The sequence below is a fragment of the Takifugu rubripes genome, chromosome 8 (genome assembly GCF_901000725.2).
Source record: "Takifugu rubripes chromosome 8, fTakRub1.2, whole genome shotgun sequence".
NCBI lineage: Eukaryota > Metazoa > Chordata > Actinopteri > Tetraodontiformes > Tetraodontidae > Takifugu > Takifugu rubripes.
The window spans coordinates 17,344,710-17,360,694 of record NC_042292.1 but is presented as its reverse complement, the minus strand read 5'-3'; the positions used below and the strand labels follow the sequence as shown (position 1 = coordinate 17,360,694).

Genomic DNA, 15,985 nt, shown 5'->3' with positions numbered 1-15,985 from the left:
GGCGAGTAGGGAAGAGTGAAAACGTGTCTGAATGTGCATAGACGGGAACAACACACACACACACACACACACACACACACACACACCCACACACACACTCAGTTTTACTACATTGTCTCCTGAGTGTTGGCAGCCAGTGGGTGGAGGTTGTGTGTGTGTGTGTGTGTGTGTGTGTTTGTGTGTGGTCTGCGTTGGGTGGCTATCTGCAGGACAAGTCGGGCGAAGCAAAGTGATCAAGTTTTCCAGATTAGAGCACCACTGGGAGGCTGATTTCATCTCTAATCTCTTTGGGCCTCCGGAGCCAAAACACGGATTTATTATGGGTGTATTTGGGATTATTTGGCTTTGATAATCGAGTTTATCATCTATGAGACAGTATTGTTGGCTTGTTTGCTTTTTGTGTGGAGATTTTACATCCAATAACATCAATTTTGGAGCATTTAAATGCACTTTTGTCTGTTGTTATGGACACTGTGGCGAAATCAAATGGGAAATTAGGGTTATTTCATCAGTCCTGGTTTTCGATTTCTGCCCTTTTTCTCAAAATTAGCCGGCGTTTTCCACTGAACTCGCTGTGACGTCACCAATACCGTGGTTGATTGCAGCTAATTTGGACCTTTGGCAATAATTCTGCCCATCAAACACCAACTACGTGCACAGATCTGAGTGGCAGCTTTGGGCTGAAACTGTTCTAAAGTTATTGATCAGCCTCACGGAGGCAGAGGCCTTATCTCCCTCCGCATCTGCACATCTGCCCCACGTGGCTGCAGATGTCGGGACTCATGCTGGCAGCGCCAGGCGGCAGATGTAATTGACCTGTCTGAGGCCAAACAGCCCGAACAGCCCCTCCATATAAACCCACCCTGTCCACAGGCCTACAAATACCAACACGCCACAGCTGGGACTCAGACCGAACAGCAGCAGATCTGAGGGTTCCTGCTCTGACTTCCTGTCTCCGACTCGCTCTCCGTCCAGATGCTTCGATCCAGCTGTGTCCTACCTGTCCTGCTCCTCCAGCTGCTGCTGGACCGGACCTGCAGCGCCGTGTTGCCTGACAGAAACGAGAGGGTAAGAGAAACTGTCAGTTTGGGACACGTCTGACCCCCCTTTGGTTTTCGACTAGAACTTTTGGCACAAAAACATTTCAAAGAATGTAAATTTTCCAGGTTATTGTTGCCAGTTGTGTTGCCCTGATCTAATTATTGTTAAAAGTCTATTTTTCTGAACATTTTTGATCATCTTGAATATCCCATAAATATGGAAAAATAAAGCAATCGGATGTTACTCATGTTGCAGCATCCAAACTTTGAAAAGGGATTTAGGATATAATGAAAATACCAAAAATGTCCCTTTATAATTTAAGGGGTTTTTTAAGGAAAGAATTGTAGAACTTAAACGTGGTCCTGATCTCTCCTCAGGAAATCGACTGGCAGGACCAGGACCTCCCCCCCCGCCGGGATGCTGGCTCGGTCCAGGCTGGCCTCTCCCAGGGTTCGGTTCTGGCGGTGGACGCGCGTCCGCCTCAGCCTGTGTCCGTCCAGAACCCTCGGAAAAAAAACCAAAAGAGGTTCGAGCGCCTCCTGGAACTTATTACATCTAAGGTTACTGATAGAAATGTGGAGTTTGGGATCGAGTTTAATTTTCTGCGTACTTCCAGGAGGAAACTGGCTCCTCTGGACTCCATCGGAGGTTTCCTGATGTCCAGGTCCCGAAGCCGCCAAGTGAGTGTCGTGATCCACGATTTAGGACGATCCGGGCGCAGAGTTCCGATTCCTTTTTGTATCATTGTTATTCAAAATGACGACATTGGACTTTATATTATTTACACCCAGAAATAAAACATTTGATGCTTAACAAAAAAATCCGATGTTTTAACGAAAAGTAATGATTTATTTTCTTCCTTTCAGGATGAACCTGATCGCCACTGGGAAGACTACAGGAAATAAACACAAATCTTATATTTTATTCGTTTAAATACGTTATTTGAATATCTATTTATTCATCATTATACATGTGCGACGCTTGTTGACTGTCGCCCTCTGGCGGCCGAAGATAAACACGACAATCACTTCTGTGTGCGCTAAGATGCTGTAAAAGTGCGCGTTTGGGTTAAAATACGACGAATAAAACAATCCCACGTGTTCCCAAAGACTTTTATTTTTCAAGCTACAATTAAACAATATCAGACTGCAGAAAATATAGATTTCGCTTGGGTATTTTTCTCTCTTCACTTTCAAATATGTACAGTTTTCAAAGAACAGGATATGTACACAGAACTGAAGCACAGAGCGCAACCGCTACGGGAGACTTACCACGCACTCCGAACAAAGAAACGATACAAAAAAAAAAAAAATGCAATAAAACCGAACAAATGAATGAAAAAGTCTCAATCTATGTGGCATAGGCTTATATTCTTTACATCACACCTGTGAGACATTCGTGTCCATCCTGATGCGCTTCTTATCCCACCTCTCAGAAAGTTAAGAAATAAACGATTACATGAAAACAGAAGTCGATATTTTACAACCATTCGTCAACAAGCCTCGGAGCCAGCGGCAACCCCCCCGTCGCGACTTAACGTTAAAAAGAAAGCAACGAATTTGATGCAGACACTGAGAAACAGTAAGCGCTAAATGTACACAGCTACACGCCAAGTACGGTCTAATTCAGTTGTAGCCCAACACCGAATGCCCCAACGCGTGGTAGAAATTTTACTCTGAGGGGATCGAAAAGTGCACAACTGAAAGAAAAGTCTGTGCAATCTTCATTTGCAGCAACGTCGGAGACCAAACGTTGGCAGATTGTACAAATTTAAAGAGTCTGGGGGAGCGGGAGCGCCCAAAGAAATAAAAGTTACCAAAAAAACAAAAATAAACGCTGCCGCTCGATACGGGCTCGCCGAGCGTCACATCGAAATCTGTAAAACGTCCCCCGGGAACTGGTTTTCAACGGTCACAATGAGCCGATTTGTCAATACAGTCAATAATTTATGAGACAAAACGCAACATGAGCAGACAAGAGACGAGGAAATAGCGTGCACGTCGGCACGGGTTCGACAAGGCGGCCAATTAACGAGTTAATTGTCAACGCTCCAGTGTCAACGAGGCCGCCTCTCCGGTTCTCCACACAAGACGAAACAAAAGAGGGAGAAAGGAAATAAATGGTTCTGATTGTCGGAAAGAAATCCTACAAAGTGGCGACAGAGTTGCCGTCCGGGCGATGTTGCAGGCTGTTTTGGCTGTAGGCATCAGAGAAAACGAGTGTTAGGAGGGAGGGGCGGGCAGTTCTAGGGGTCCTTTTTATTCCCCGACCGCCGCATGTCCCTGCACTTGTGGCAGTAAAAGACGTCCGGAACGTTGGACTTCTTGATCTTGGCGCAGGACAGGTGCACCCAGATGCCGCACTGGTTGCACTCGATCATCGGCCGCCCGGCGAACGGCTTCCCGCAGTAGCAGGTGATCAAGTCCCACGAGTCGTCTCCTGCGTTGCGAAAAGAAAGAGAAGCGACGTGAGATGGGCAGATGACATCGGCCGTTGCGTGAAACGCAGCAGCGCCAGACGTACCCGACTCCACCATGATGTCTTCGTCGGCGATCCAGGTCTCCCCCTCGCTGGAGCTCATCTCCGCGTCCCTGATGGACTCCTCCTGCGGCGACTTCCCCAGGGTCGGCGCGCCGCCGCCGCCCGAGGTCCTGTGCATCGCCAGCTCCTCTCTGATGGGTCGCACCTCCCCGTGCCGGCTCTCGGAGTCCGTCTCGCTCTGAGCGGAGCTTTTGAGTTTCTTAGCTTTGGGCTGTTTGGAGTTTTTGCTGCGTTTGATACGAGCCCTTTTCTCGCTCTCGCTGCTGCCGCTGTCCGCCGCCGATATGGCGGAACCCAGCGACAGCTTTTTCAGCTTTTTGTCCTTCTTGCGCTCCGCCTTCGTGCCAGCCGGGCTCTCGTACAAGGAGTCTTTAAGGCGCATCTTGTCCAGCAAAGTGCTATCGGAGTGCATGCGGCGAATGCTTTTGCCCTTGTTCGCTCGGGCTTTCCGGACAAACGTGTGGATGGTGTGAATGTCTGAGCTCCCATCTGCCCAAACATTGCCCGTAGAGCTGGTGCCCCCACCTCCACCTACGTCAGCTGACAACCCTGAACTGTGCGCAGAGCTAGACGATGTCGGGGACCAGGAACTTTCCTGGAAAACACAAAGAATCAGCATTGCAGTAAAACAAAAACAAAAAACACTTCACCATAATGACAATACCTCCAGTGGTTTACCTCTTTCGGACTTGGGATGTAACCAGCATATGCCAGGACAAAGCTGCAGAATTTGTTGAAGTCCTCCACAGTCCTCTTTTTCCTCTCTGGGGGCTGCAGCAACATGTATGTCAGCGTGAAATCTAAACATTCTGCAAAGAAAATTACTGAAAGGATTCAAAGCTGGAATACAAAGCTAAAAGTACTCACCAGAGGCTCCGTTTTGCACGCCAATAATGAATCTAGGGGAGGATAAAAGAACAATTGTAAGGAAGACATTTTGTTGGATTAAATGTAATTGTGCAGAAATAGCAACCACATTATTGCCCGAGCAATGAGACACATGTGGACAAACGATAGCATTAGCTTGCTAATGCAGCTTAACTAAGGCTATTAGCGATGAGATCATGCACAAACACCGTTTATACAACGCGGTTAAATTTATCAGCGACCCAGTAATAACCAATTAAAAGGGGAATTACCAAGTCAGACGTCTTTTGCCAGCCCAAGTTTACTGCGTACAAGCGCAAATGATGCTACTTTTTTTCCCCCCTTCGCATTTTGGGGTGATCGACTGCAGCCAAAGTTTGGATATTTCAAAACAGACCGCGGGGAACTTTCAATTTAGAGTCTCTGTAAAATAAAAAAAAATCGGCTGGTTTTATTATAAACTGTTGACAGCAGAGGTCTGCTCATTTCCAGCCAAACTTTAAAACAATAACGGTCAATAACGCGACTCTCGGTGTGCTAGCGGCTAGTGCTAGCCGACGTTTAAAAGAAGCTAATGCAACACGTCGTCCGAGACAATAATACCCGGGAATCGATCAGAACCAGCTGCACATTGTCAAATACATTTAATGCATTTCGTTTAAAGCGGTCATTTCTTGGGATTCGATTGACAAATCTTGGTGCGAGCAATCGATCGCTCGACCAGTTAGCTAAAACACGCTAGCTTTCTTAAAATGGAAGTGGGAGGTTTTGGGCTACAGCTCGGTTGGTGTAATGTTTAATCGATCGTTTTGTCGACACCAAACTCTAGCTTGGGGTTAATATTGCGAGCAGCTGTTGTGAGTTGATTTAACATTTTCAGTGAGCTGTATATCTCCTCTTAGATGTTGGCTATCCACCCACTAGCTACATTTTAAAGCGCAAGTTCGATGGGCGCGTTAACTAATCAGCAAGAGGACTTCGCTGCATAAATGCGGGATTGCGTTGACGGATCTGAGGAATTCTATCAATTTAACCTCAATTTCTTGTTTAGACGGCGAAACTGGCGGAGATAAACAATGGATGAAGGCAGGACGTGCATCCAAACGCAACGTTTGCGTTCGACACAACTTGCGCTGTTAGCCATCTTAAATGTCCGCACAACACGGCCAACAGATTACAAGGGTGAACCGATTAGCATCACGCACGGATCGTTTAATAGTTCACGACTAATGATGGTTCAACTCACCTTGGTGCTCAGACATTATGTCAAGCATTGTCGCCTCACCAACAAGGCCTCGATGCGAGTAAGAGAAGCAGCAGGCGAGCTAGCCGGAGTAGCGGCCGTCGCGCTGTGCCTTCCCCGGCGTGGCTGCACCGTACCGCCGGGTAACTCAACAGTCTCAAGCCGACGGCGAGAAGGACCTAAAAGACTCTTCTGGCGGACCAGTTCGCCTCGGATCAAAGTTTCCCAAGTTTACTCGCCAAGGATCCGGTCCATTAAGGTGAACATCCTCGAATCCGTCGCCACATAGCCGGACAAAATAAAAATTCCTGTACCGCTCAACGTCCAGCACTAAACTCCACTTGTTCACCACTGCATTTATATAACAGTCGATCCGACGATGCAGCTGAAGTCCTTCCAATGCCTTCGATCGACGCACGTAGCAGTGAAATTAAGTTTGCTTCGAGAAGTTCGATGAAGTTTTGCGTTTCCTCGATGAATGCAGACAAAACCACTCCAGTTCTGACTTTATTCCGCACTGTCGTCTCAGTGCGCGGCAGAAACCTCTTGAGGCTGCAGCGCAAAGTGTCGCCCGCTGCATTCTGGGTAACGTAGTTCGAAGGGTCTGTGGTTTACCCTACTCAGTGGTCGTTCGAAAACGTCAACGCACAACGTTTCCCAGGGCTGATTGCGAGGGAAGCGACGTGCCCTCTGGGAAATGCAGTATAAGGTGAAAGAGCCCAAATATGCTATCTAAAGCAGCACTCTCGACTGGGCAGTGAAACCTTTTTTGGAGTTGAAGCTTGCTGTGTTCCAAATATTCTGAAGGCTGACAGATTCCGTTATACTTTCAATGGAAAAGTAAAAACAAATTCTTGAGGGTTTTGATGCTGTATGGTCGCTTTTCAACGACTTATTTTGTATGCTAACGGGCTAACGCTACATGGGACCATGTTGACTGAATTATTACAACAAGGCGTTGATTCTGGCGGTTTTCTCATAATACAAGGTACATTTTCTAAAATGTCTTAATCGTGATTAATTAATCGTAATTGTAATCGTGTAAAACTGAAGCGGACAGAAAAGTCACATCGTTCTTATCTTGCTTTGACAGATTGTGCTAGCTATTCCGGTCGACGTCTCCTGAAGAGTTTGATTAACTCGGCACTTCACAGGTATTTAAATAAAAATATTAATAAAGATAACCCAGCGACTCCCTAGTTAAAACACATGTTACACAGTATTTTATTTTTTATTGTAAATGTAGGGAAGAAGAAGTCCATGTCCTCGGATTTGAAGTCAGCGAAGAAGAACTGAAGGATGGGTTAAAAATAACACATAATCAGAGGTAACTGTAAAAAAAGAAAATCTAACTATACATTAAAGAATCAGGCATGATGACCCACATTTTCACCATCAGAGTATCTTTTATTGGAACATTCCATTTGAGATTAATGTTTAATCTGATTCTGACAGTGAACGACCAGTCAAATCAGTGCAAACCAGTAGCACTTAACGTGACTCTCTTTTTTCGGACCAGACTCCACTTCCACAACGCGTACGCCGACCCGCTTGGCTGGAACGATAACACGCCTTTCACGGTTCACCGGTTCTGTGCTGAAGAACTTACCCGTCTGATGAGGACGCCACATTCCAAGCCGACGACGCTGGTGATCGATTCTCTGTCGTGGGTTCTGAGACACGTCAAATGCCCAACTGTCTGCAGGACTCTTCATCAACTTCGGAAAGGTGGTGCCGGATGCTATGTTGCGAATAAGTTGTATTTTCTAGTTTGGGGAACTGGAATGCAGTCGTTTCCCTGGTTCATTGTCTTCTTGTGTGTTTTCATTAGGGGGAGCTGCGAGAGCTGTTGTCGGTCTGCTCCACACAGACATGCACCAGCGGGGCACTGTGGGAAGTGTAGGCCACTTGGCCACTTGTGTCATCACCGTTTCACCAGGTACGAAGGCAGATGAAGCAGTGGCCAAGATAACAAAGCGGCTAAAATCAGGGAAGGTTATCCAAGATGTAGGTATTTCCATAGGGGAGGGGGGGGGTCACTCTCCCTGTTGTGGCAGAGGGTGCTAAAAGGTTTTTGTTCCCAGGAGGAAGTTTTCAGCATCCAAGAGGATTTTACAGTTGTGTTACAGTGCAGAGCCAACCAAGCCAGGCCCAAACATGCTGAGCCTGGGGAGCAGGAGGTGCCGTGTTACACATCATATATATTCCCACAACACGCTGAAGCCAAATGTGGCCAGGCTGAATGTGCCGCTGTGGCTTTTTACTTTCCTGCAGACGGACCCGGCGGCCAATTTGACCTTCAACCTCCGACTGTCTGATTCAGAACGAGAAGCAAAGGAGAAACTCGCACTTCCCTTTATGTTCAGCAAAGAGAAGTACAAACGTTTCCACATGTTTCAGACTTTTCACGCGGGTTTTTTATTAACGGACCTACAAAAACCGCCCCCTTTGTTTTACAGGAAGACAGCCCTGCTCTGCTCAGGCCCAGGTTCAGGACAAATTGTGTACGAGCCGGATGCTAACGACGACTATGACGAGGAAGACCCCGACGATGACCTGGACGTCTAATAATTAGACATAAATCCAACTAGAACCGCCTGATGTCCATCACTTGTTTCTATTGAGTAATAATAGATTGGCCACGTTTACAGAGGTTGAATATGATACAATTTTCTGGCCAAACATTTGGTATTGATTAAACATTCTAAAATTCCAATATGAACCAAATGATATTTTCAATCATCCCTGGAAGCAGTTGAATCATCCATTGTTGTGGTCATGTTCTCTGTATGTTAAAATAATATTAAAGGTTTATATTTTAATGCTTTTTTTCTTTGAGCTTCATTTAGAGAGGTAAATTCAGATGAGAACAGTCATTTACTTAAAAATATGGGAAAATAAATACAATAATCCAGCACACACACACACATTGACATAAAGTAAACCTACTAAAAACACCGATAGTTTAGGTTGGGCCCTTTTTCTGAGCTCTGCTGCATTTTCTGACCATTTAATTCATATATTTCCAGGGTCATTGTGTGAATTGCATTACTTTTTAACAGCCGGGTCACAGATTGTTTCTGGATTTAGATGATGGGCACCAGCAATAAAAGAGAACTCTACCTTCAGTCACAAGTTAATGTTTGAGCTTATTTTATGGCACCTATCGCGCCATTTTGAAGCAGCACCATCAGAAAGACGTTTTCTATGTGTAACCTCAACCAGACAGAGGAGCAGACTCGCAAATCCTCTCAATTCGCAGATTTTCTTTCCAAATTTTGCTCGTCCCCGTCTGTTTATTTTCTTCCACGTGGACGTGCTGCGCGCAACCGCAGAATCCCTCGCGGAAGTGACGGAAGCGCGGCGATGGCGGCTCGCAGCTTCATTCCGGATTTCAACTGGACTACAAACTGATTGGAAGTGGGCCGGCGAAACTTTGAGGAACTTTTCCAGAGCCGCCGCTCGTCGGACGCTGTGGCGTGGAGTCGCGTTGAAGTGCCGCTCGTCTATCGGCCTTCCCGCGGCCGTTTTGGGGTATTTTTTTCGTCCTACGGTCAAGGTGGTCACCCTTTCGAGCTAACATAGCTTGTCGGCTACGAGCTAGCGGTAGTCGGCTAGCTCCCGTGCTAGCTTGTCAACGAGCTGCGTGCTAAGGTCCACGGAGCGGCAGTCGGCGTGTAGCAGCTGTCTTTTGGCCACGTCTGCGTTCGCCTGACATTGTTAAAATGAAACTGCACGTTGTTTAAGATTAGCTGTGCCACAAGTGTGCAGAGCGAGGTACTCACACGTTTGCTTGGCCTCCAGTTAATTTGAATCGCTAGTTTGGCTGCTGCGGCTACAGACGGATTTTGCCGGCCGACGTCTGAGCAAGTTTCCCCCAGGAATCGCGACGAAGACTCCGGGCAACATCGTGCTACCGGTCGGGAGGTGAAGTGGGCTCCGTTGTGAGGGGTCTTTGCGTGCTCGTCGACATGCTGAAGACCCGACAGTGTTTGCTGGGGATCCGCACGTTTCTCGGCGTAACGTCGAGAATATGGGGCTTCATTATGTACATCCTCAGAAAGCACCTCCGAACGGTGAGAATGAGTTTGAATTTTGAACACGACCCTTGTGCTTCTGTGACAAATCGACCCATCAGCGATCATTGCGGGTGTAAACTAATTCTCCTCATTGATGTTTGGCTAGTTTTTGGCTCACCTGTCTGCCTCACCTGTGGTGCGTTTCTCTAATTCCATGCAGTGTTTTCGCCTTTAACAAGTCTTTCTGTTGTGTGTCGTTTCATCAGATTTATTTCTTAATGTTGCTGTAAATCCGCCAGTATTATCCTCACACGTTACATAAGCGCAGTTTGGAGTACAAGAGTTGTATTTGGTTGCATTCTTTAAACAAAAATGCATCCCCGAATTGGTTTAAATGGGGAATTTTCTTTACCCCTGGACAAAATCGGTGCAGGGGGACATTTTTGCCAGCCAAAAACTTGGTAATGGCGCGATCTGACCATAACTTTCCAAGTTAAACAGATGCTTGTTGCTGTTTTAAAATCCTTCCACATCCAAATGCTTAATCACAACAACCCACAACGCCAACCTGCAGCCCACCTTCACTTTAGGCACACGCAGGTGTCAAAGGTCTTTGCAGACGCCTGTATTCAGTGTGATATGAGTGGACTTTGCCTCTGCCACCCTATCATCCAACAATGCCTGGAGGAGCGCCCTGGAAGTTGTAATCATCCCGTTCGACTGCGGTTCACTGTGCGGCGGGAACGCTCGCAGGCTCTGGGAACGAGCCGTCCAGGCAGCATTATGACTGAAGTGAGAGGGATTATGTCAGCACAGAGAGCGCTCTGTTCTCTCCCTCCCTCCCTCCGTCCGTCTGCTTGTTTCCTTCGCACTTGTTTTACTTTTCTCCGGTGCGCTGCGACAGCGTCGCGGTTGGCGTGCGGGGCGACGGCCGGCCGGCCAGGTAAAGCATGCCGGTTAATTCCACGGAAACCCTTGAGCGCGCTCTGGGAGGAGGCAGTTAAATATACGACGCGTTAATGAGGGAAGCCTCCATGTTTCCCATCATTGCTGAATTGGATTATGAATTATGTGACGAGGACTTAATCCCGAGCATCCTGCACTGTCGGTGGATTGCATCCAGCTTGTTTACTACTCTGGCTGTCAACATGGGGGGTTCAAGGCAAAGCTATTAACCTTTGTGAGCTGCTCTTCAGGCTTCGGTGTTGCCCAAGACAAGTTCCTTGAGAGATCACAGCTGAATTATTGGTAAAAGTTCCTTTGGTGTTTGCAAGTCTGTTGTCCAGAGAGCTGATGGAAGGGTCAGCCGCCCCCCCCCCTCCCCCGACGCTTCCCAGCAGTCGCTGCTTCCATATGTCACTCAGGTCTCAGTGGGTGGTGACTGGGGAGGAGGTCCTGTCCAGAGCTTTGGTAACGGGCAGGACGCTCTCTGGAAAGTCACCCTGCAAGTCTCCTTTTCTGTGCTCGGCCCGCGCTCCTCTGACACCCACCAACAGCTGAAGGAATATAAATAGTCCTGGGGGGGGGGGGGGGGGAGCAGAGCCCCCGGGCCAGAGCGGGACTGAAGAGCAGTCTGAGGAAGCAGAAGAGTGAGCGTCATGAGGCATCACTTCACTGGCCTCCTGCTGAGTCGTGAAACCTTAATAGATAAAAAAAAGGACACCTGTACCTTAAAGCTGCCATGAGCTCAGCAGCGCGTCAGATGATAAAACCCACTCTGATTGACTCCACGTGCGCACACACTTGAAGTGATTGATACGTGAGGAGCACACGGATCCTCCGGGAAAATGGTTTCATTTCTTTCTTTTGCCGTCTTTATTTGCAGATAATCCAGTATCAGACGGTGCGCTACGACACGCTGCCCCTGTCCTCCATCTCCAGAAACAGACTGAGTAAGTAGATGAAACCCAACGGTTCCAGGAGCAGATTCCGCTCTTCCACCTCGCTGCCGTTTGCTTTCTTTTGTTTGTTTTTTGCCTTGTGACGCCTTAATAGCTCTATATTTGTAGTGTGTAAATTAACCTGAACCGGTCTGATGGGTTTAAAGCCTAAACATCGTCTCCAGGAGGCGCGTGGAAGCTGAGGGTTGTGAATCCTTCATGATATTATCTGGTTTCTGCTCTTGTGAGACAATTGTGGAGCCGTCAGGAGTGATTTAGAACGTGAGCTAAGCCAGCCTCTGCACAGCGATGAAGAAAATCCCTTGGGCACGAACGCGCTGCAGACCAGCTCGCATCAGATAAACAGATGTGATGAACGTTACCTTTTCTTCCGCCTTTTTTTGATGGGAAACAGTTGTGCAGCACCGGTTGGTAATAACGGCCGTGTGATGACTTGGCATTAAGGCATTTGTCACGAGTCATTCCGGCAGTCCACAATAAATGTGCACGTGGACGCGTTTAGACTGTGACCGCGGAGCCGATGAGGTAACGCTTGATTTTTACCTGCGCTGTGAGGACATTTTGACCGGTCCTCGCTCCTCCACGGGGTGTTTATGGGTTAATGCTTGAACAGCGGCGCGTGCCCCGTTGTGTGTTCCGCTCCATGTGTGGGTGACACTCTTGACTTGAAAAAGATTCCTTTTTCAGTTCCAGTTGACTCGCAGCTGAGCCTGGGCCGCTGGCCCCGCCTCCTGGGGCGCCATCATCGGCGGTTTTGATGATCTGCCGCGTCGTTGATCGGCGGCCTGCTCTGTTTGCTGTTAGATCACCGAGCTGTCGGCCGGAATGCGTCCGTGCGCGACCTGAAAACACAAAATCTTCACATTTGAACTTCCTGTTTCTGCCCGGCCCGGTTCTGGCGCCCTTTTGTCCGCATTAACGCGTCTCACCCGGGTCTCTCGTGTTTGAATGTGACCCAAACTTTAGATGGAGTAAAGAGGAAGATTCTGGTTTTAGACCTGGACGAGACGTTGATCCACTCTCACCACGACGGGGTCTTAAGACCCACAGTGAGACCGGGCACGCCGCCAGACTTCATCCTCAAAGTATGACCCCCCCCCCCCCCCCCCCCCACTGGTCACACACACATTTGAGCTAAAGGTCTCTACGTCTGTTGTGACGTCGTCTCCGTCTTCTTCGTGCAGGTCGTCATCGACAAGCATCCAGTAAGATTCTTTGTCCATAAAAGGCCGCACGTGGACTTCTTTCTAGAAGTGGTGAGTGTGAATCTGTGCTCACACCGATGTGTTTGAGCCCGGCAGCGCCGTTTACCCGCTCCACGCCTCGTGTGTGTGTGTCCCTGCAGGTGAGCCAGTGGTACGAGCTGGTGGTGTTCACAGCCAGTATGGAGATCTACGGCTCGGCGGTGGCGGACAAGCTGGACAACAACAGGAACATCCTAAAACGTAGATACTACAGACAGGTAACGCCCTCGGGTGGATTTAAACGGGTCCAAAGGTCCGCTCACACCCTCCTCACTTTCTGTTCGGTGTCTCTTCGCAGCACTGTACGTTGGATCTAGGTAGTTATATAAAAGACCTGTCTGTAGTACACAACGACATGTCCAGCATCGTCATTCTGGACAACTCGCCTGGAGCTTATCGCAGCCATCCAGGTACGTTTGAAAGCATCACCGACTGGATCCAGGGCGTTCGCCCGTTTCTGGGTCGGTTCTTGTGTTTTAAGATCGTGACGACGTCATTTAGAGCAGAGATTAGCTCAGGTTGTCAGTTCTGCCCACGCTGCTGATGATCCTGATGGAAAACCACTAAAGGTGTCAATTATGGGCTTTGTTTTTACACATTTTACTGGCATTTTGACGCCCTTGTCGGACAAATAAGTCACACACGTGGCAGAGACGAGGTCAAGAGAGGACAAATGACTTATTTTTGCTACAAAGCTTCTATTGTAACGCAGCTACACAACGTTAACCATCCATGGCTTCTTCGAAAGACTGTAATTAAAAAAACTTTCTCGTGTGTGTTTGTGCCCTCCCCTCCAGACAATGCAATACCCATCAAGTCCTGGTTCAGCGACCCCAGTGACACAGCACTTCTTAACTTGCTGCCTATGCTGGATGCACTGAGGTAGGAACCCAAACCCCCTGAACCACTTCCTGTTCCGCTGCCTCCTGCAGGTGGTCAACGTGGCTACGTTGTTCAGCTCAACGTCTTTTGTCGTCCCAGGTTTACTGCCGACGTGCGCTCCGTCCTTAGTCGAAACCTCCACCAGCACCGGCTCTGGTGATCAGCTGATCCGCGAGAGGGGCGTGGCTTGTTCTTCAGCCTCTTCCTCGCCTCTTCCATCCCGCCCCTCCGTTCCCGCGCAGACGACCCACCAGCCCTCCTGGGAGCCTTCCCGAGAAGGATTGAGGGTTGGGGTGACCCCCTCACACGGGATGAACAATTTTGGGATCACGGAAACCCAGAAGCTCATGAGGAGGGAGGGGGGCCGCTGTTTTTTTTTTTTCTTGATTCTTTCTCTTTTTTTTCCCCCCCCAGAAAAACAAAATGGAGCCTCTCTGCCTTATCGCTCCTGATACTGACTGTGTGCGTATGTGTACGCGAGTATCTTAAGGTCCCTTTTTAAACTTTTCTCTTTTTTTTGACAATTGGAGGAGGATCAGCAGAGAAGCAAGAGACAATTTTACATTTTTATTTTGTCTTCATCAAGGCAAAATACATCGTGCTTAAGTAGAATCATTTTAAGGTCAGAGCAGCTGAGGAGAAAATAGATCTTTTTTTAAAAAAGAAAAATGAGCCTACCCAAACTGATTCAGTTATTTCCCAAGGTATGTCTTTTTCCACCTGAATAAGAATGGATCTTTGGAAATTGCGTAACTTTGCTGACATCATCCCACCCATGGGCATGGTCAAAAAGCCCGTATTTGTTTATCCATCATTATTTCCTCAAAGTTCCCCTCAAGACTAACAGAGAGATGACTGAATAGAAGAAAAAGGACGACTTGTTAAGATATTTGGAGCGTCACGCCTCCTTTTCACGACCGATTCTTCCTCTATTATGACAGACTGCAGACCCCGCATTCGCCATGTGATGCCATCCTGATTTCATCTGATGGGAGTTGCACTTTATTGCAATTTTTTCTACCTTCTGTTTTTTTTTTTTTTTTGTTGCAGTTGGTTTTCTATTTGATTAAAGTTTGCAGTCTTTCCCCTCTTTCTGTACGGATCCGACTGCTCGGCCCTCCATCTTTAAATGCCTTCTGAACAATGTCGGTCTCGTCAAGGCTCACAGCAGCTTCTTATTGGCTCTGTCCAGGTCTGTGTTATTAATAAAACACGTGTCAGTATCAACCAGACACTTGGCCACCTTTTTTCACTCGATTGAATACGTTCTGCAGTTTTCACTGAGGCGACACTGCTGCCGCCCTGCGGTGCGATGCGGAACTGCACCATGACGCGGTTCAGACGGTTGAGCAAAGAACATTTATATTAAATACTGTTACTGTATATATGAGGGTAAAAAGACGCAATGTCCGATGTGGTCTAAAGCGGATAAAGAGTCTGGAATTTTTTTTTGTTTGACGAGAACGTTATGAAACTGCGGGAATTTACAAATGGCAAAAAAACCGGATCAGCAAAAGACAGTGATAATGGAAAACTTTTGGTGAAGAGGCGCATCTGCAAAGGTCTGCAGGTAATGTTCAAGGTGAGACATTAAAAATATGACGGAGACATGGAAGAGAGACGATATCTGTCATGACTAAATAATCCACTCAACAGTGGATTTACTGAAAGTAAACACAAGTAAAAGGCGATCTCCAGGCTGGAAATGAACAATTCGGTGATGGACGAGCATGAGACAGCTATTACATTGCTCTTTTATTTGCAGGTATGCCATTTGTCCCTCGACATTTGAGCGGAATTGCGAGTAGGTTTAATTGTTATTCCTGACCTATTTTACCTGTGAAAACACATATCCATGGTTTACGGACAGCCTTTCTTCTCCCTACATATGCAGCCGCCCCACACGGGCTAAATGAAGGCAATAGAATTCATAATTTGTGTTTTTTGAGGCGTTTTGCCCTCTGCAGCCGCTTTCTGCTGATGGGCCCCGGTCATATGACAAGGACAGCTGCCGTCTCACTGCTCTACGTCTCAGCGCGCGTTGGTTGATCAAAATAAAATAGTCCCCCTAAGAAAAATACCAGAAAGAATTGGAACCGCGCAGATACGTCCTAGCCGAGAGCCACCGGTTTATAAAGAAAGGTGCCAGTTTTAGTGAAAGGCTGAAATTAACAGAACAAAACCTGCCGTGCGATTTTGCCTCGACACTACGTCACAATGTTATTGTATCACTCCGCTGCATTCGCA

General features: G+C 47.6%; 3 protein-coding genes across 3 annotated transcripts; 2 read left to right on the top strand and 1 right to left on the bottom strand.

The window, feature by feature from the left end:
• Positions 1-2,138: 2,138 nt before the first annotated feature.
• On the bottom strand, positions 2,139-6,255 carry phf23b (PHD finger protein 23b). Its single transcript, XM_003966907.3, has 5 exons — positions 5,696-6,255; positions 4,450-4,481; positions 4,261-4,353; positions 3,565-4,177; positions 2,139-3,480 (listed from the first exon to the last, which is right to left on the bottom strand). The coding sequence occupies exons 1-5, from the start codon at positions 5,721-5,723 to the stop codon at positions 3,287-3,289; spliced, it is 960 nt and encodes a 319-aa protein (XP_003966956.1). The 5' UTR covers positions 5,724-6,255; the 3' UTR covers positions 2,139-3,286.
• Positions 6,256-6,360: 105 nt separating this feature from the next.
• elp5 (elongator acetyltransferase complex subunit 5) lies at positions 6,361-8,514 on the top strand. Its single transcript, XM_003966908.3, has 8 exons — positions 6,361-6,680; positions 6,786-6,846; positions 6,939-7,019; positions 7,212-7,420; positions 7,524-7,699; positions 7,777-7,872; positions 7,967-8,067; positions 8,152-8,514. Exons 1-8 carry the CDS (start codon positions 6,566-6,568, stop codon positions 8,258-8,260), a joined length of 948 nt encoding a protein of 315 aa, XP_003966957.1. The 5' UTR covers positions 6,361-6,565; the 3' UTR covers positions 8,261-8,514.
• A 502-nt stretch (positions 8,515-9,016) lies between these two features.
• Positions 9,017-14,970, top strand: ctdnep1a (CTD nuclear envelope phosphatase 1a). The gene is made up of 8 exons (XM_011606662.2): positions 9,017-9,768; positions 11,537-11,603; positions 12,579-12,697; positions 12,797-12,868; positions 12,958-13,074; positions 13,155-13,266; positions 13,654-13,738; positions 13,838-14,970. Exons 1-8 carry the CDS (start codon positions 9,664-9,666, stop codon positions 13,896-13,898), a joined length of 738 nt encoding a protein of 245 aa, XP_011604964.1. The 5' UTR covers positions 9,017-9,663; the 3' UTR covers positions 13,899-14,970.
• The last annotated feature ends 1,015 nt before the right edge of the window (positions 14,971-15,985 follow it).